Below are 19,978 nucleotides of genomic sequence, written 5' to 3' on the forward strand. Positions count from 1 at the left end.
CACACACACAGAGCATGCAAACAGCCTGTAACACCCCCACACGCACACACACAGAGCACAGTCTGCAAATTTGTGTGCGCACCCCAACCCCTACAGTCTGCAAACCCACAGCCTTGCACACACAGCTCCCCCACACTAACACAGCCTGCACCCACACACACAGTATACAAACATACACAGCACACAGACACATGCAGCACACACACAGAGCACACACAAACACCCAGCACATGCAGGCATACACAACACACACAAACACCCAACACACACAAACACACCCAGTACACACACAAACATCCAGCACGCAGGGGCATACACAACACACACAAACACCCGACACACACAGACCCAGCACACACAAACGCACACAAACACACACAGCACACACACAAATAGCACACACACAGCCCCAGCACACACATATACAGCACACACATACACCCAGCACACAAAAACACACCCAGCACAAACATACACAGCACAAACATAGACACACACAAACACACCCAGCACACACAAACATACACAGCACATACAAACACAGCTGCAAACCCCTACACACACCCCACCCCAAGCCCTTGCACATGCATCCGCAGAGCTTGCAAAGCACTCAAAGCTCGCAAATAGGCTGCAGCCCTGCACAGCCTGCAGGCATATGCAGCTCGCAGCCCCGCAAACTTATACACACAGGCGTCCATGCAGCACCCCCTGCCATGCAAACACAGCCAGCAGCCACCCACTAACACCCCTGACCAAGCACAGCTTGCACACACAGCTCACACATGCACAGGACACACAAGCAGCCGGCCACACACCTGGTGCACACACACACACACTCACTCTGTCCTGCACACTGTCACCCTTCCCCAGCACCCACAGGGATCACATACACAGTCACACGCTGCTGCCTACAACCCTTAAACACTGTCACAACCTGCCAAGAGCCACTGCTCCATCCCTCTGCAGAGCACATGCACTGCGCCAGACACACGCACATGCAATGCCCCATGGCCGGCTGTGCCGCCCTGGCATTCCCAGGTAGGGTCTGTCCCCTCCTCTCCAAAGCAGGAGCACACAGTCCGTGATGGGTTCCCATCCCTCCAGCCCCCAGGCGGCACGTCGGGGCTGCTGCTGCCCCACCGAGGGCAGTGCTGGGATGGAAAGTCCCTCTGGGATCCCTCCACAGGTTAGCGAGATGCTGGGAAAGGAGCTGCGGGGAACAGGTGCTGTCATCAGGCAGATTTGCCCACGCACTTCCAGTGGACCCCTAGAAGCTCTCTTTGCCCATCCTGGAAGACATCTGGGCATCTGGGAATGGAGATGCAAGAGGGTGTGAATGGCAGCTCCATGGACTGCGTGGATACCTCATGCCTGGGCTGTGGGGACCCTGACTGTGTCCCTCTCTGCCCGTACAGGTGGCCCTGATCAGCGAGCCCAGACAACAGTGCATGAGTGCTGGGCACTGGCCTAGCCACACACACACACTGGCACCATGGACTTCGTCATGAAGCAAGCGCTGGGCGGTGAGTGGGTGCTTTTATCCCCAGAGTCCCCTCTTCAGCAGCAATGCTGGCCCAGCATCCTGAGGAGTGCAATGGCAGGGGCATGGTGGGGTGACAGAGCCACAGGGAGAATCACTGACAGTGGGGAGCTGCTGCCAGAGCCCTCTGGGGCTTCCTGTTCCCACCAGCAGCAGCGCCTGGCTGGGGAATCCTGGCTCTCCCGCCACTAAGTGGAATTCCCCATTTGGATCCCCTGGGTGCCAGCTCCAAAGGAGCTGCCGGCATCTCCCCCAGCTGACACCAAACTAGGGCAGCACAACCAGCCCACGGTACTCCCTATCCCACAGCCTCCAGAGGCCATCTGCAACCGACTCTGCCATGGGTGACACTGAGGATGTCCCAGTGCCTGGTTGTCTTTGCTGGGGGGCTCCGTGCTCTCCCTGCTTCTGCGGGGGCTTCGTCAGCTAGCACCATGCTGCAGCATTCTTGGGGACCAGCCAGTGGTCTTGTGCTGTGCAGGGGCCACCAAGGACATGGGGAAGATGCTGGGGGGCGAGGAGGAGAAGGACCCCGACGCACAGAAGAAAGAGGAGGAGAGGCAGGAGGCCCTCCGCCAGCAGGAGGAGGAGCGGAAAGCCAAGCACGCCCGCATGGAAGCTGAGCGGGAGAAAGTCCGGCAGCAGATCCGCGACAAGGTGAGCACACGCTTCCCCTGCATGTGGGAAACTGACACGGACAGGAATGAGGGTGAGCCAAGGCAGTGGTGACGGCGTAGGGCACAGTGCGTCAGATCCCACTGCCTGCCCTGCTGAGTGTCTGTATCTTCACAGTATGGGCTGAAGAAGAAGGAGGAGAAGGAGGCGGAGGAGAAAGCAGCGCTGGAGCAGCCATGTGAGGGCAGCCTGACGCGCCCCAAGAAGGCAATTCCGGCAGGCTGCGGAGATGAGGAGGAGGAGGAGGAGGAGAGCATCCTGGACACCGTCCTGAAGTACCTGCCTGGCCCACTGCAGGATATGTTCAAGAAGTAACAGCACCGCCAACCCTGCCATGGGGTGCTGGGGCACGGGCGCCCTCTCCCCTCTGACCCTTTCATCAGTTCCCTTGGCCCCGGGGAGGGTCACCACAGCCCCTCCCCAGCCCCTCTTGCCCTTTCCCCCGACCAGACCAAAAACCCGCCCCGTCCCGTCCAGGCAGGGCCCCCCCACCACGTTGTGCCAAAGGGGAGCAGCCCTGGCTGGAGAGGGCGAACCGGGACCAAATGCACTGATGTAACCTCGTGGCAGGCTGGGGGCACCCCAGGCCCTACCAGCCTCCCCGGGGTGGCTCCCCGTGCCCCCTGCCTTGCCCCTTTTGTCCTCCCAGGGGACCCTGGCAGGCCTCCACTCGCCTGCCCTCGTCCCCAGCACTGCCATCCCCCTGCCCCATTCTGCCCTGGGCCAAGCCCGAAGCACAAAGCCAGGCGCCCTGCCCACAGCTCCCCCCCATCCCCGGTCCCCGGGCACGGGGGTCCCCCGGGGCTGCCCGGTGTGCCCTAGCATCGGGAGGTTGGAGGGGACCCCCCCTCCCCGCATCTCTGGCCCCATAGTTAAAGCCATATCAGTTAGACTGCAATACTTCAGCACCGGGAGGAGCAGGCATCGCGCTCCGCCGACCGTGTACAAAGGCACGCGCGGGGCAGGGACCCCCCTGCCTCGTCTCCCCTGCCCCGTCCCCACCGCTCGCTCGTCCGTGTCTCGTCCCTGCTGGCCCTCCTTCTCGCATTAGTGTCTCCGTGCCAGGGTGCGCCCCATCGCTCCATGCGTCCTCGTGTCCGCTGCTCACACGCCGACCCCCGCGTCCACACTGTCCCTTGGGGCCACCAGCAGCACTGAGCTGAGGCGCCCAGTCACGCTGCTGGGGCCCCTGCTCTGCCCCCTGCAATAAAGCCAGCACGGGGCTGAGGGCTGCCAGGCTGCGAGTGCCCAGCCACCCCCCCAGCTGATGCTGGACACACGGGTCCCCTGGGCCTGGGAAGGGATCCCTGGGCAAGTGCCCCAGCCATGTCCCAGGAGCTGCTGCTTGCACCCAACGGGGAGGTGCAGGGGTACGCCCTCACCCTGGCCCGTCCCTTGTTCCCCCGTCCCCGTGCTTCCCCCGCCATAGCCCCCTGCTGTTCTCCCGGGAGGCAGCAGGTGGCTCAGGGCCCCGCAGACATGCTGTGACCATCCTGCTCGAACTAGTCTTTGACAAACTAATAAAATAAAGGGATTTGTACATTGCTCCAGCCTCTTCTCAAGCATTGCTTTTCTGGTACCCTGTGCTAGCTCCCTTACCCCTCTATCTCCCTAAGGGGTGAGACCTGGCAGCTCATCAAGCCACAGGAAGCCACAGGGCCCACCCTGGGCAGCACCAAGCCAGATCACAGGTGACAGAAGACACATGCAGCTCCTAGAGACCTGCTCAGTCCAGCAGCTTCTCCACACCCCGATTCCACCCTCCAGGCACCTTCTCTGTGGTTGGGAACAAGATAAAAGAGATGGGTGCTAGTGAGCCCTTGTCCCACAGACCCATGGTAGAGGGGACTCTGTCCCTCATCCCCGACTCTAGGACACCCCTCATAGAACGGCTGGTGGTAACCCTGGGGTACAAGGGCTGTTTCTGGTGGGTCACAGCTTTCTGCCCCCCAAGAGCAGGGGAATGAGGCTATAGGCGAGCCTTGGGCAATTGGGCACCTTGTGCCCCCCAGCAATGCAAGGCTTCTGGCAGTCCAAGCTTAGCACAGCCCTGGATGCCTCCATCCAGAACCAGCCTCAGCTTTGATTCATTTGCCATCATTTACCAGCAAAAAGCTCAGCTGTTACCTAGGTGGCATCAGCAGAGCAGTCACCTGGAAAAGCTTCTGTCAGTGGAAAATATTAGGGTAGGAAATGATTGAGATCTTGCAGGCAAGGTCTCCATTGCAGGCAGGCTGCACAAGCACCTCCTCTGTGGTGACTGTCTCCCAGCACAGGTGGGAGGAAAACCACACAGCTCTAATGGGGAGTAGGACCTGGGGATTGCTACTCATCACTCTGGCAGGGCTTCAGTGAAGGGCTCTGCCCAGGGCTGGCAGCCATGGCAGGTGATAAGCTGCGTGTTCAGCTGGGGCCGTGGCCCTGCTCCGTCCACGCTGGGTGCTGCCAGATGGGAGCAGGGTTAGTGGACTGGGACGGGGACGCTGCGGCTGTCGCCGTCCACCATGCATGTCCCTGGTGTCACTGATCCCACCGTGAGGGCGCAGCGCCCCCTGGTGGGGTAACAGCGAAGAACATGGGACATAGGCTCGGGACAATGGGGGACACTTACTCGACAGACCTCTTGGCCACAGGGCCTTGCCAGGGCTGAGGGGAAGGGAGAGGAGCTCGCAGGACAGTAGGCTCAGCAACTTCCCCCTTGCCCGCCCGCAGCCACAGGCACCTTTTTTATGGAAGAAGATTTATCAAAATTAGAAAAAAACACCACACGTACAAACCCCCAAAACCCCATCTGAGGAAACATCCAACCCCCATCCCTCTACCTTGCCCATGCAGTGCCAGTGAGGGGAGGGGCCATGAGACATCCGGGAGGGGAAGGGATGGCTGTTCTCCCAGGGCTGCCCTTGTCACCAGGCTGCTGGGAACAAGAGGACAGTCAGGTTTCTTGTCACTGCTGAAGAGCCTGGCCAGAGCAGAGCTCCTCTCACAGGAGGCTCCTTTAGTGACTTTCTTTGGCCACTCGCCTTTGGAACAACCCCACACACACTAGAGAGGTAGCGGCAGCCCTCAGACAATGAGGGGGGGCCATACCAGCATCCCCCCCCCATCCTGCCCAGCACAGAAGCTGCTTTTTCACAAATGCTCCCGAGAGTGGCACGCAGAACGGAGACAAAGGCCACAGCACGGCCCAGCAGGCAAGGAGAGGAGCCACCTCCTTGCCCTGACTACAGCAACTAAGCACCCTCCATCCCAGAGAGCAGGCAGACATTGCCTCCCCTGGTGTGGTTCCATTAGGAGTCATTGGGTAGGCCGAAGAGCTTGACGGTGCCTGCCTCCCGACTGCTGTCGTATTTGCCATCTTTGTCATCACAAGCGAAGGCCAGCAGGGGCCTCTTCGGATGCCAGGCCACAGTGAAGGTGGGGGACTCGCACTGCACCTCCCAGAGCTTCTCTCCTGCATAGAAAAGGAGTCACATCAAATAGCCTCCAGCCCCATATTGCACGCTGCCCTGAGGCACAGAGCAGAGCCAAACACCTGCTTCTTCTCTCCCATGCAGGGCAGAGGAGGAACAAATGCTGCTTCAGCACCTTTTAGTCACCTGGTGACAAGGCTCAGACGTGACACAATCATCTGCCACACACAGAGCAGAGGCTCCCCCTCACGGTGCTCTGCTCTGCACAGCCAGGCTCTTCCTTAGCAGACTGATTGTCCCAGTCCCCTCCCCTGCTCCACCAGCACTTCTCCATCCAACTCTCCCCTTGCTGTTCCCCAAAAGCAGAACCATTACCTGTCTCCACTTCTGCAATGTCAATGAAGTGATCTTCTGATGCTGATGCCAGCATCTTCCCATCATGGCTAAAGCTCAGCGTTCGCACAGGCCAGTCAAGCCTGCAGCAACAGAGCAAAGCAGACAGTGAGTCACCTCCTGCACATTCCAACAGAGAGGGGACACAAACAACTTTGGGACAGCAGTACCTACCTTGAGAAGCACCTCACACACACCAGTTCATCCACGTCCCAGAGGCTGACTAACGCATCAGCACTGCCTGTGGCAAAGTACTTCCCCATGGGATCAAACTTGATGCAGATGCAGTTTGAAGGATGGGCATTGATGGACTGAATAGGTTTCAGTTCTGGGTAGCTATGGAGATGAACAGACAGGGCAGGGAGCAGTGAGAGAAGTTTATTTACAAGCAGAGCAGTTGGGACTGGGTCTATAACCAACCAAACTCCTGCAGGGCCATGCTCTTGGAAACCTTGACTGCTGAGCAAATGATGCAAAGCATCAAGGTCACTCTCAGGGAGCCCAGCCCAGAACTGGGGTAACCTCAGCTCCAGAAAAGTTCATTCCTACCAGAGGGCTGGGAATCACTGGGGTGTGAGACTCTGGCTCCCCAAAAGCAGCAGAGGGGCTTGCAGACTGATGTCTGCTGCAGCCAGCCCAGCTACCCTGCCCACCAGCTGCCAGAGGCACCTACCTGAGGATGTTAATGCAGCCATTCCCGTTGGTGAGGAAGAACATGTTGTTATCATTGTTCCAGGAGATCTCATTCACCTCAAACTTGAACTGTTCCTCAGCTTTGGAACGATGAGTCTTGGCATCAATGAAGGTGACTACATCATCCTTGTTCCCCACTGCAATGGTCTGTCCATCAGGGCTCCAACAGATGTTGATGTTCTCTCCTGGAAGGACAGTAGGTCTCACTTCCACCCAACGATACACAGTAACCAAGGAATTAAGCAGACAGGCAGCTTTCATTCCTGATCCTAGGGCACAGTCTGCTTCACTAACTCAAAATCACTCCCAAATGGGAAAGACAGACAGGTCTGCAGTCTGACACATAAACCATATACACCAGCTGTCCAGCAAGTGTGTACAGCTATTGAAAATCAAACTTAACAGAACTAGATTCAAGCCAACACAATTACATTGCTGCCCTTCCCATTTCAACGACAGCTACTAAGCAAGGTCAGCTCAAAGATCCTCTGAATCTAGTGATCTTTGAGACCTAAAAAAGCAGAAACCAAGAGGAACCGAGTGCACGCTCAGTAAGTTTGCAGATGACTCCAAATTGGGTAGGGGTGTTGATCTGCTCCCAGACAGGAAGGTTCTGCAAAGGGAACTGGAAAGGCTGTATCAATGGGTCGAGGCCAACTGTATGAGGTTTAACCCTGATGTGCCAGGTCCTGCACCTGGGTCACAACAACTCCATGCAACTCTACAAGGTTGCAGTAGAGTGGATGGAAACTGCCTGAGAGAAAAGGAACTGGGGGTGCTGGTTGACAGCCAGCTGAACATGAGCCAGCAGTGTGCCCAGGTGGCCAAAAAGACAAAGAGCATCTTGGCCTGTATCAGGAACAGTGTGGCCAGCAGGAGTAGGGAAGTGATCGTGCCCCTTTACTCAGCACTGGTGAGGCCACACCTCAGGTACTGTGTTCAGTTTGGGGCCACTCGCTACAAAAAGGACATTGAAGTGCTGGAGCATGTCCATGGGCAATGAAGCTGGGAAAGGGTCTGGAGAATAGGTCTGGAAAGAGTGGTCAGGCACTGGAACAGGCTGCCCAGGGAGGTGGTGGAGTCTCCAACCCCAGAGGTGCTGAAAAACCATGTAGACATGGCACTTCAGGACATGGTTTAATGGCCACAGTGAAATTAGGTCGACAGTTAGACTCCATGATGTTAGAGGTCTTTTCAAATAAAACAATTCTGATTCTAGAAGGCAGGTTGCAGTTATGCCATCTTACAATCTCATTTCCAGTCCAAACAACTCCAATTTGGAGATTTCTAAGGGCAGAGCTGGTAGCTGGGTTAACCAACATATGAATTTAAATAATCACGTTCTGAATCCACACAAACTTTTACTTCCACCATGGCTCTCTACAAAGATGCCTCACCTTAACCTCCAGCCTTGCTGCCCACAGACTCCAGACACAAGTGTCAAAGAAACAGAATGGTTTGGGTTAGAAGGAACATTAAAAGCCAGATGACATCATTTAGTCCAACCCTCTTGCAGTGAACAGGGACATCATCTTCAATTCAGTTAGGTTGTTCAAAGTCCCCTCCACCCTGACCTTAAATATTTCCAAGGAGGGGGCATCCACAACCTCTCTGGGCAACCTGTGTTCCACCAACTTCATTGTGAAAAATGTTTTCCTTGTATCTAGTCTAAAACTCCCCTCTTTTAGTTTAAAACCATCAGCTCCTATCCTGTAGCAACAGGCCCTGCTAAAAAGATTATGCCCATCTTTCTTATAGACCCCTTTAAGTACTGAGAAGCCATAACGTCTCCCCAGAGCCTTCTCATCTCTGGGCTGAACAATCTCAACTCTCTCAGTCTTTCTTCATAGCAGAGGTGTCCCAGACATCTGATGATTTTTGTGGCCCTCCTCCAGACCCACTTCAACAGGTTCACGCCTTTTTTGTGCTGCATACACTGAGGACACTTCTGCTGCCAGCATCATATTTCAGTAGTTTCTTTAGTCCTTGTGCCACAGTAATCAGCTCTCGTGTTCATTGCTGCTCCTTAGAGATGAGTACAGATAAATGCAGTCAGCAAAGATTCTCCAGTTGCATAGTCCTAAAGCACTGTGCCACTGCAGACAAGTCCCATGCAGCTGAGGTCCTGCTGAGACCTAAGGAAGGAAAGGACTCACCTTTGGTGTTGACAGTGGCGATGCATTTGGTGGTACGGACGTCCCAGATACGGATGGTTTTGTCCCCAGATGCCGTGACAAAGAGGTCAGGATTGCTGGGGTGCCAGCAGAGCTGATCCACACTATCCCCATGGCCTCGGTAGTTGTTCTCCTTCACCTGGAGAGGGAGGACAGCATAAGAAAGACATGGACCTGATCAAACAGTTGTGGAGGGCTACAGAGCTGATCTGGGGGCTGGAGCACCTCTCCTATGAAGACAGGCCAAGAGCACTGGGGTTGTTGAGCCTGAAGGAAAGAATAGTCTAGGGAAATCTTACAGTGGCCTTCCAGTACATAAAGGGCGTCCACAGGAAAGATTGGGAAGCACTCCCCACCTTTGTCCTGTCACTAGAGGGAATGTAGTGACAGGACAAGAATTTATCAGTTTTAAATTGAAAGAGGGTAGATTTAGATTAAATATTAGAAATAAATTCTTTACTGTAAGGACGGTGAAACACTAGAACAGGTTACCCAAGGAAGTTATGCATGCATCATCCCTGGTAACGTTCAAGGCCAGGATGGATGGAGCTTTTAGGCAGTTTGGTCCAGCAGAAGTGTCTCTGCCCGTGGCAGTGAGGTTGGAACTATGTGATCTTTAAGGTCCCTTTCGACCCAAACCGTTGTATGATTCCATGACAGCCACTAACGAGAAGAATGAATGCATCTCTACCCGCCTCCACCGCCGGTTACTGGATGGGGCAGGAGTTCAGCCAAGAGCCCCACCGCCATTTCATCACGTTCTCTACCTAAGACGGCCAGGATGGAGGCACCAACTCCAGTCCCGGCTCCCTGACTCCGGCACCGGTCTGCGGGGTCCTCAGTGACGCTTCCCCTCCCGGTACAGATCTAGTCTCCCCACTTCCAGTCCTTGTACCCACTGGGGCCCATTCCCGGTTCGAGCCCCCAGCCCGAGGAACCAGCCCCGAAGGAGTCCCCGGTACCAGCCTGCATCATCAGTCCCAGCCTATGGGCTCCTGGGATGCCCCAAAACCAGCCGTAGCGGCGGTTCCAGCCCTTCCCCGGTGCCTGACACCGAACCGCCAGATTTGCTCACCAGCCGGTCCTTCTCGAGCAGGAAGACGCTGGCGGTCTTGTCGAAGGAGCCGGAGGCGAGGCGGCGGCCGCAACAGCTCCAGGCCACCGAGTGCACCTTGGCGCCGTGCGCCGGGAACTCTCGGCTCCGGGTGTTGGCGCGGAACAGCTCTTGCATGGCCTGCACATAAGGGGACAGCGCCATAGCGGCGGGGCCGCGCCGCAACCGCTGTTACCACCGCCCCTCCCCGCCGCCGTTAACTGACGCAGCTTCCGCCCCAGGCCCGGCCCAAAAGCTGCCAGTGCCTGCCCGTGCGGGGTGGGGCCACCGCCCGGCGCCAAGATGGCTGACAACGTTGTCCTCATCAGCATCTCGGACTCCGAAAGCAGCCACTCGCCACCATCCCCGCTCCAGCGTCGCTGCCGCCGCCGCCAGACGCCGCCACGGCGCCCGCTGCCTCCCCCCGCGGTGAGTCGGCGGCCTCCGGGGCGAGACGGAGAAACCACCCACCGGGAGCGGCACCGCCTGCCCCTTACAAAGATGGCGGCGCTTCCGTCGCAGGCAGGAACGGGAGCCGCTCGGGGACAGAAAGCATGGAGGGCTATAGCGTGCGTCCCCGGGGCGACGGATCCCACTCGTGTGTTCCCGGGAAGCCCACTGCCCTAGGTCCCGTCCCTCACAGGATAACCCTGGCCCTAGCCGCATCCCCCAAAGGCACACCAGCTTCCCCCAAAAGGTCCTTGGGTACTTTCGGACACTCTCGCCAGGAGCAGAGGCCTGGTCCCCAAGCGTGGCCCACCCCCGTGGCCTTGTACCCCCAGGAAGACCTCGGTCACCAGCCACCGAATGGCTTGGACCCCTCAGCTGCACCTCGAGGCAGGGTTGGAGCTCCCCGGTGGGGGTCCAATCCCAGGTCATGACAGGGTGGCCAAGGTGAGGGGCAGGGCAGCCACCCTCTGGGCAGGGCAGCAGTGGTCTGGGGCAGCAGCTGTTCAGGGCAGCAGGCCACTAGGGATGGTTTGTCCAGGCCAGGGGGGAGTAGTCTGTTCATTCCCTGCACCAGGCACTGGCTCCAGTTCTGATGCAGATTTCAAACTGTCTGTGGAGTCCAGGGCAGCAGGGACATCTGGAAGCAGGGCAGGCTTCAGCTCTACTGTCTCCCCCGAGCGCACAACACCTGCTGGGATCTGCCACCTCCCCAGGTTGCTTGCAGCTCCTTAGAAAAGGCAGCAAGTGGCAGTCCTGGGATAAAAATAAATTGTCCACAAAATGTATTCCAGATTTGAGACACTGAGGGGGCAGGTTTTCCAAGGGCTCTGACCCCTCCCAGGCACGTGGAGATCCTGATCAGTGCCGTGTCCTGCTTCCTGGGGGTGTGCACGCAACTGCCTTCCCCAGCCTGCTCCTGCTGTCCTTCAGACAGGCACCTTGTTGGAGCTTTGGGTGCTGCTTCACCCACCAAGTCCTGGATAGGAGTCTCCAGGTTCTCAGGGCTCCTGGACTTCATGACACCATGGATGTGAAAGTGCCTCTGTTCCCTGATGCTTATGTCCAGCTCACGAGGTCAAGCTGCAGGATGGGTATCAAGGTTTGGATCCTATTCTGCTCCTGCCAGTGCTGGGCAGAGGCCCCTAGGGCAAGAGCACTCACTGCACTCTGCTTGACCTCCCTGGGCACCCCATCAGGCATTCCTTGATCCTGGCATTCTCTCATTCCAAAAGGGAGCTGATCAGACAGGCCCAATCTGGGCCAAGACAAGGAGTTTGGAGCAGAGGACATTTGTTTGCCATAAGGAGCCCTGGAGGGAGTGGGCAAAAGCCCCAGTCAGGCTCAGCTCTGTTGTCAGGACAGACTGACACCAGAGCTTGGGTCTGCTACCTTGCAAGCTGCCATATCCCCTTGGCCAGGAAGGGAGGTCTATGCCCATGGTTTCTCTTCCTGGGCTTTTGCCAATAAGCCCCTTTTTCCTTGTGGGCTGGGGCAACAATTTGCCATAGCAAAGCTCCCTTGCCAGGGAAGACCAAGGCACCCAGATGGCATAATTGCTGACAGTGCTGGTCCCTTTGTCCCCACAGGAGATCATTGATCTGACCTACGAGGACACAAGCACAGTGCCAGGGAGCAGATTCACCATCATCGACTTGACAGAGGATACATGCAGCCCTCCCCAACAGGACCCCAGGCAGGCACCTGTTACCCCAACAGCACACATGTCCCATCCCCAGTTCTGCTCCACCCCAGTGCAGGAAATGGAGGCAGTGGCACGGTCATACCCTGCAGAACCCAGTGCCACCATCGACAGGGCAGAGAGCTGCTCCTCTTCCACCTCCAGCTACCGTGGCTCCTCCTGCAGCCCAGAAGAGAACTGCAGCACTACCACTCTTAACAGTGACTTGGGCTCTCTGGCCAGCATGCCGCTGGGCTCAGACCTGCTGTCCCCATCCCCCTCCAGTCTGGACAGCAGTAGCAGTGACAGAGCCAGTGGGTCAGATAAAGACAGTCCCCACCCATGCCAACAAAGTGAGCTCCCTCTGAAGCTAAGCCCTGCCCCAGCCATCCCCACAACAGCCCAAGGGCCTTTTCAGGAAGCAGGTGACTTACCCCCACACGAAGTAATCCAGCAAGTGACCCCAACCAGGACCAAGGCTGACAGCAAGGCCTGGCTCAACAAACTGCAGTATTTCAGGAGTAGCGGCGTCCAGCACCTCTTCCTGCAAGGTGTGGCACCCAACAGAGAAACGCATCAGGTAAACAGGGTTTAGAGCAGCTGCTGCTGCAAAGCCCAGCCAGAGCCTGCTCAGAGCAGCCCCAGCAGTAGAGGATGGAGATGGGGCATCCCCTGGCTTTGCCTCCCCCTTTTGGGGGAAGCTTTTCCAGGCAGTTGGGATCTGGTTATTGTGGTTCTCTTCATAGTGAGCCCTACATCAGAACTGGGTTCCTCTGTGTCAGGGGGAGCCAGCTTTCACCCATTGCCTTGTCTTGTATGCAGCAGAAGACTGAACTCATTCCCAGTGGGAAGCTGAACATGGTGCGTACCACTATGGAGGAGAACTTCCTGGAAGGCACCTTGCATTTCCTGAATGACTTCGTCTCCTGCCAACACTATCCCCCCAAAGAAATCATCTCCCACCTGATCAGACGGATCCTGTTGAACCCCCACCAAAAGGAGATGCTGAAGGACACCTACATGCTGCTAATGAAGATCCAAATGTATGTGTTTCCTTTGCCATGGTGCCCAGGTCCTCCTGGGGGCCTGCCTAGCATAAGGGTGACCTTCTGTGGTCCACACTCCCAAACAGGGAGCAATTTCCCCTAGAACCCAGGATGAGGCTCCCACCCCTGACTCCTGTTATCAGCACAAGCAACAGCCTAAGCTGTCTGAGGGTGGATTAGGGATAGCCTGTGACACCAGAGAGCGCTCTGGGACAGAGGGATGCATTTGCCTTGCTCCTGAAGCGCGGATTACATTCTTGATTGACATGGTAGGCACACCTGCTCTGGGCTGCAACAGGAGAACACAGGCTGGAGGAGTTCCTCTGCTGCCCTCAGGGTTCTGGCAGAGAAGAACAGTATTTTTGAGTCCTGTGACTCCCCATATAGTATGCCCCCAGTCTGGTGCTTCTAGAATATAATCGTGGTCAGGAGAGGAAAAAGGAAGAGAACAAACCTGGAGAGGAGAAGGCAGGACAGGGCCCTGAGCAGCTGAGGCTGGGAGGGGCTGGGGAAGGACCAGGGGCTGCCATGCCTTCAAGCAGACAGTTGGGCAGTTCAGCAGAAATGGACAGTGCTGTCCTTGCAGGGTCCATCCAGCCAACGCTGCCACAGTGGGATGGGACTGGATGCTGCTGAAGTACACCATGGAGGACCAGGTACTTGGCACCACATGGCACCTTGGGCAGGGATCATCCAGTACAGGGTGCCTGAGGGTAAGCATTGGGCCTTCCGTGGCCATGCTGTGCTGCAGAATGGGCCAGTCCAACATGCCCCTCATGTCCCAGCAGCTGCTGAGGGCAGCAGGAGCTAGTTGGGTATCCCACATTTATCCACAGTGCTCCCTAACCTGCTGCACAGCTGTAAGCAGGTTGTCTCATCTGCAGAAGGCAAAGCAGCAGACAGATCCTCTCTGGGGTATAGCCCTAGTGGTAGAACAGGTCTGGCTACAGCCCTAGCGCATTGCCTGAGCCAGGGAAGCCTCTCCTGAAGCTACTCAGTCGTACATCAGCCCATACCCAAGACAGCCAAATTCCATGGTACTCCTCACCCTGCAGGTCACCATGTTCATTCCATCTCCATGTGCCCTCAGGAGAAGCCCCCTGGCTGGGTCCTCTTCCTGCAGTACGTGGTGCAGACCCTGGAGGATGACTTCCAGCACAACCTGAGGCTGCGCATGCTACAGAAGTCAATTGCTAAGAAGGTGCTTTCGTGTGACACATGCTTCAACAACGTCAAGTAAGGGACACCACCTCCTTCTCCCCTATTCTCTAAGCAGGTGCTGAGCAGCAGGGGCTCAGGAACACCTATCATGACTCCAGGTCAGGCTTTCAGACTTTCCAGGAAGCAAGCCTGGGAGACAGGGAAGCGTATAGTGTAGGGCCCAAGTATAAAGAACAGGAGCAGTTTACAAAAGCAAACCACCAGAGCTCATGCAAGGTACTTCCAGCCACAGGCTAGCAGGCTCTTCCTAGAAATGAGCTCATATTTGCATTGCCCAGGACAGAACTGAGAAGGAAGCAGTCCTGTTTGACAAGTGTATAAATCTTCTGCTCAAGAGAGCTACTACCTAATCTGTGCAAGGGGGTGGGACATATTCTTCATCCTTGGAATCTTTCCTCAAGCTTTAAGTGGATCTAGAGGTCAGGATGCAGCAAAACCGGGCCCATCTCCATTAAAATTCCTGTTTCTTTCCCAGGGAGGTGGTTGAATGGTTAGTTGCAGCAGTTACAGGAGTTGGTTTCTCCGAGCCCCAGGAGCAGCCTCAAGAAACTACATCCTCTTCACCAGAAGACAGGGCCAAACACAGCTCATCTGCACCACAGCTGACCAGCACTGCCCATGCAGAGGTGGCTCCACCAACTTTCTTCACCCAGAAGTAAGACCCAGAAGTCCTATCATTAGGCCCAGGTCAGGGAGAAGCTAGAGTCCCTCCTTGTCAGGTCAGGGAAGTCAGGCTGCAGTTGTCGGTTCTCCTTTGGAGTAGACATAGACTTGGTGAGCAAAAGACTTCCTCACCTGGTAGGAAAGTGGCTCAGTAAACATCCTCCACACGCAGATGGCACAAGGTTGGAGCTCTTGGCCCGCAGCTCAGGTTGGCTTGTGCTGCTCCACTAACACTCAGGACAGCAACCAAGACCTCCTGAAGGCTTATCTGGGGCTTAGCTCTGCTTCCAAGAGCATCGGATTCAAAAGCCACACTAAATCTAGCCTGCTGTGTTCCTCTGTGTCCCACACTGCAAGGCACAAGGCTGAACTAGGCACCATCCCCACTGCTTTACTTGTAAGCCAGGGGTAATGTCTCCTGGTGCTGTCTCTCTAACCCAGGGTGATGCTCCTGCTCCAGCGGATGTTGTCCATCGCAGTAGAAGTGGACAAATCTCCCAACTGCAGCTCCTGTAAGATTGCAGATGTGATATTCCCGTTTATATTGAATATTCCTCTGAGGAGCCAAAGGTGAGAGAGACCACATGCAAGGCAGCACCTGTGTGAACAATAGTCTTGTTCCCGTTGTACATCCAAGTCTGGATGCATGAAGTACCACAGTGTAAGGCAGGCAGGCTCATTCATGGCCCAGCCAGCAAACACATGGCTGTTGGACTGACAGATCCCATGGAAACAGAACATCACCAGCTGGTGTGTCTGAGAACAGTTGCTTGCCCCAGCTGTTAAAGCTGCAGGACCTTAAAACTGTAAAGAGGGTCTGAAAAGCAGCAGTCTGCATCAGCCTGGTCAAGTACTGGCAAACACATCTCTGACTCCCAGGAGCAACTGGGTAGCTTATCAGATAATATGATGCAGTTTCTGCAGCTCTGCCTTGACATCCTTTGGTTTTGCTTCTCTAAGAAGTGCAGCATCTGAAGCTAAAGCACAAGGGCCTGACTGGCTCAAGTACAGATGCAAGACCATCAGACCCACAGACATTTCAAACCCACATTTGCCAATCCCAGAAAACCTTTTCAAACAATCTTTTAGCAGAGCCTGCCTGAGCACACACCAGGTCTAGTCAAGCCAAACTCACTCCTCCCAGGACAAATCTCAGAGATCTGGCTGGCTGCTGACCCCACTTTGCATTTGCTTGGCTGTGCTCCCTGCAAGTCAGCAGGAATGGGAAACTCCCACACAGGCTGCTGGGCAGGATGAAGTGAGGCAGCTAAGCTTACTTCACAGACCATACCAACCTTGAGTTGCCACAGGTCAGACCTAAAGACAAACACATCCATGGCTGAGCTGCATAATGAAGGTCTTTATCACATTTAGTGGTTTTTCTTCCACTCTGCCACTGGGCAGCCTTTGCAGATACCCCATACCTGCATCAGATTGAGATCAGGAACATGCTGGAGCAGTTGTCTCTGGTCAGCCTATGCTGTCTCCCCTAGAGTAAAACCCTTTTGTCTTCCAGGGAAGCTTTCTTAAATACTATGGAGAGCCAGCTCCTGCGCTGCAAACTGCTAGAGCAGCTGTTCCAGCATAGTTGTGATGTGCCCACAACCTTGCCCTTGTCTCTGGCCAAGATCCTGCACTTCCTGAGCTACTCCTCTGTGCTGCTGCCATACCAGGTATCCTGTTCCACCTCTCCTTTGCCTTTTCTCCTGAGAAAACCTCTTGTAACAACTAAATACTGTCTCACAGGATGAAACAGCAACATGGCAAAGATGGGATGAGATGCTAGAATACTTGAATTTGCTGCTGATGAGTTACCAAAATGTAATAGTGGGTAAGCAGCCTGTTCTGACCTTAATAGACACAACCTCATTAAAAAGCTGCAGTAGAGGAGCAAAAGTATCCCTCTTCTCATCACTCCTATGCTCACAGCCACTGATTCTTAGAAAGATAATGTGCCTCCATCCATGCCAGTAGCTATTCCCAGCAGTCAGAGCAAAGAAGTGATGTTGCATCAAGCATAGCACTCAAGTTGCCTGGCCAAGTTTAGCCTCTAGTAATAGCCTACTTCCTGTAGTAAATAAGGAGTGCTTTGTACCCACTGTTGCCTAAGCTGCACCCACAGTGGATAGAAGAATAGGATGGCTTAGGAGGAAAAGCAGAAGGCAAAGTGATGGTAATGCCAAAACACACACAGTGCTTAGCAGACAAGGCATGTAACATCACCCATAGCAGTAATGAAAGGAGAAGCATTTCTGACCCCAGGAGTGCAGCAGAGTCACAAAAAGCTCCTGAGAACTCCCAAAAGCCTCTTCCCAGTTCAGCTGCTTTAGCCTAGGGTTCAGGTTTTCAGGGAGGAATGCAGAGGAATCCACCATCACACATGCCTGCTAATTCTGCCTGAAGCCCTAGTTAAGCCCATTGCAGCTGGACAGCTGATGGGTCTGCCACTATTAGAGGAGAAATTGATGCCACAAGCCCTCTGGATGCTCCCTCCCCATCTCTTGGGCTCTCTCCGTGTGCAGACTTAGCTCCAGGAAGAGGACAGTTCCTCCTTCCACCAGGCTAGTCTTGTGCAGAAGCATCAAGGATAACCATGAGAGAATGAGCACAGTTCCCAACTGCTCCTCACCATGGCATGCTGCAGTCTGTCCTTGAACCAGGTCAAGCAGCCCCTGTGACTCGCCTCTTCCCACCAGCATTTCCTCTTGCAGGCCACTTACGGAGCTCACTCAATGACCGGATGGATTTGATCATTCAGAAGGTCAAGCCCAGGGTGCAAGCTGATGACGACATCAGCCAACTGGACCTTCAGCTGAAGATCCAGAACCTCATCAGCCGAATGCAGCAGGTCCTGGAGCAGCCCTTTCCCCTGCAGATTACAGAGAAACTGCGCTTCTTTCAGGAGTTGTTCCTTGTTGCTGCTACCTGACAAACAACTACTGCAGCGGGGGAGCACAGGGAGCTTCATGTTTCCTCTGTAAAACCCTATCAAAACCTCATCTCATGCTGCAGTCTCGAGTGTCACACTATGTGGACTCACTTACACATTTCTTTGTAAAAAACACCTGGTTTCCTTTCAAACCTGTCTCATCCTACAGTTCAAGGCACTTTGTACAATGATAAAAAATAAATTATTTTCACATGTGCTGAGACTTCCATTGTGTTGCCAGCCCTGCCTAAAGGAAGTGCAGAGCTATCAGCAGTACTTCGGGAGGGCATCAGACTAAAGCAGCCATAACCTCTGGCATTAGCTTGCACAACAAGCAAAATGCCCAAACACTTGTGTGGTGTTTAGGAAAGTATGATAGTATTTAAGAAAAAAGCAGGTGTAGGCTGCAGTGATAGCATTCACAGCACAGGGATCCCCAGGCCACACTGGACAGTCCTCGGGGGAGGAACATTTGTGTTCCAAACACTTGACTTTGCCCAAGGTGGTTTGTTCCTTCTATTTTAGGAAGCCTCTTCCCTGCTGCCAGATGTGGAACAAACCACTCATCTGCATGACACCTCCCCTCCATTCCAGGCATAAGCTAGGGAAAAGTGTAGTTTTTGTACACAGTAGTCAGAAGCATTGCCAACAGTGCAAACTCCAAGTGCTTCCTGCTCTAGAAAGCTGCTCCTCCAACACGGTGAGCTCATTCAGGTGTATATTCCAGTTAGGTCCTTTTAACTCGACTAGATTTTGATCATGAGACAAGAAAAAGCTGCCTGGTAGCAAGAGGTCCATAGGAAGGGACAGTCATATCCCCAAGAATGACGATGGGGTGCAATGGAGAAATTTGGATGAAAATCCCACCAAGAAGCCACACTTTATTCTCATCCTTTCCAAATTAAACTGAGATTAGCCTGTGTAATCAAGAGCTACAGCAGCAGCCTGTACCTGGGTACCTGCCTGCTTCAGTATCTACTTCATGACTTTTAGTTGTGCCAACATTCTAGGAGTACAGGGAATTCTCAGACCTCCCCAGCCCAGGAGAACCATGTGCTCTATCAGCAGTACTTAAGCAGTTACAAATACTACAGCACTCAAACCAGAACTTTTCAGTTGAAAATAAAGGCAAGATGGCCACACCACCAGGAGCTGGACACCTCTAGGCAAATATCAGCCTGGCTCCTACATGTGTGCCACCTCCATAATCCACACAAGCTGCAAGAGAAGCAGGCTCAGAAACACAAAGAATCTCCATTTGAACAGCTCAAGAAAACAAAGATTTCACATTTACCTACACAAATCCAAGAAAAGGCTGAGTGTGGCTTTAAACCTACTCTGTCAAGGGTGTTAGAGCTCACGTTTACCCTGACGCAAGTGCTGCCAAACCCTTATTAGGCAGAACCTCAGCTCCACAGTAGTCCCACAAATGCTTCACCAGTGCTAACACACACCAAGGACCTCCATTCACAAGGGTTTTATTTTCTTGTAACAAACAAAACAAGCAAATAAACAACAAAAAAAAAATCACACATGTTCAACATGAATACAGACAAATAAATTAATGTCAAACGAGACTGATTGCCAAGGTGCAAATGAGTAGTGACAGTGAAAACTGCTCGGTTGGGTGGGAGACTTTCAATACAACACATCCCTGGCAGTGCTGTTGAAGCTTGAGAGATGCAAAGCCACTAAACGTGCTTCTTCAGAGGGGTCAGCAGCTTGTGAGATGAGCCAATCCTACCTCACCCTCTGAGAGGAATGTTTGGTTTAAGGCAGCAGCAACTCCAGAGCTCAATGGTTACCACCTGTTAAGTAACCTCTGCACAATGTCCTGGATACAGAGAAGCTTCCAGTACCAGAGACAAGGCTGCTGTGCCACCACATCACTACACAAAGCCTGCTGATGGCTGAGGGAGCTCTGCAACAGAGTTATGAGATCAAGAGAGGAGACCCATTTGCCACAGGACAGGTGAAGATTACAGAGCAACACTGCCTATAATGCTTAAG

The 19,978-nt window shown here is 54.4% G+C and overlaps 3 protein-coding genes across 3 annotated transcripts; 2 read left to right on the top strand and 1 right to left on the bottom strand.

Moving 5' to 3' along the window:
• Positions 1 to 1,492: 1,492 nt before the first annotated feature.
• On the top strand, positions 1,493 to 2,530 carry CPLX2 (complexin 2). Its single transcript, XM_054389284.1, has 3 exons — positions 1,493 to 1,523; positions 2,022 to 2,197; positions 2,333 to 2,530. The coding sequence occupies exons 1-3, from the start codon at positions 1,493 to 1,495 to the stop codon at positions 2,528 to 2,530; spliced, it is 405 nt and encodes a 134-aa protein (XP_054245259.1).
• A 2,940-nt stretch (positions 2,531 to 5,470) lies between these two features.
• On the bottom strand, positions 5,471 to 10,146 carry THOC3 (THO complex subunit 3). The gene is made up of 6 exons (XM_054389136.1): positions 9,964 to 10,146; positions 8,871 to 9,027; positions 6,695 to 6,899; positions 6,196 to 6,357; positions 6,004 to 6,104; positions 5,471 to 5,669 (listed from the first exon to the last, which is right to left on the bottom strand). The coding sequence occupies exons 1-6, from the start codon at positions 10,144 to 10,146 to the stop codon at positions 5,506 to 5,508; spliced, it is 972 nt and encodes a 323-aa protein (XP_054245111.1). The 3' UTR covers positions 5,471 to 5,505.
• A 138-nt stretch (positions 10,147 to 10,284) lies between these two features.
• On the top strand, positions 10,285 to 18,096 carry SIMC1 (SUMO interacting motifs containing 1). The gene is made up of 10 exons (XM_054389373.1): positions 10,285 to 10,579; positions 11,995 to 12,689; positions 12,932 to 13,152; positions 13,742 to 13,811; positions 14,246 to 14,391; positions 14,852 to 15,031; positions 15,481 to 15,609; positions 16,556 to 16,712; positions 16,786 to 16,870; positions 17,751 to 18,096. Exons 1-10 carry the CDS (start codon positions 10,285 to 10,287, stop codon positions 17,966 to 17,968), a joined length of 2,196 nt encoding a protein of 731 aa, XP_054245348.1. The 3' UTR covers positions 17,969 to 18,096.
• The last annotated feature ends 1,882 nt before the right edge of the window (positions 18,097 to 19,978 follow it).

The sequence above is a fragment of the Indicator indicator genome, chromosome 18 (assembly GCF_027791375.1).
Source record: "Indicator indicator isolate 239-I01 chromosome 18, UM_Iind_1.1, whole genome shotgun sequence".
NCBI classification, from domain to species: Eukaryota; Metazoa; Chordata; class Aves; order Piciformes; family Indicatoridae; genus Indicator; species Indicator indicator.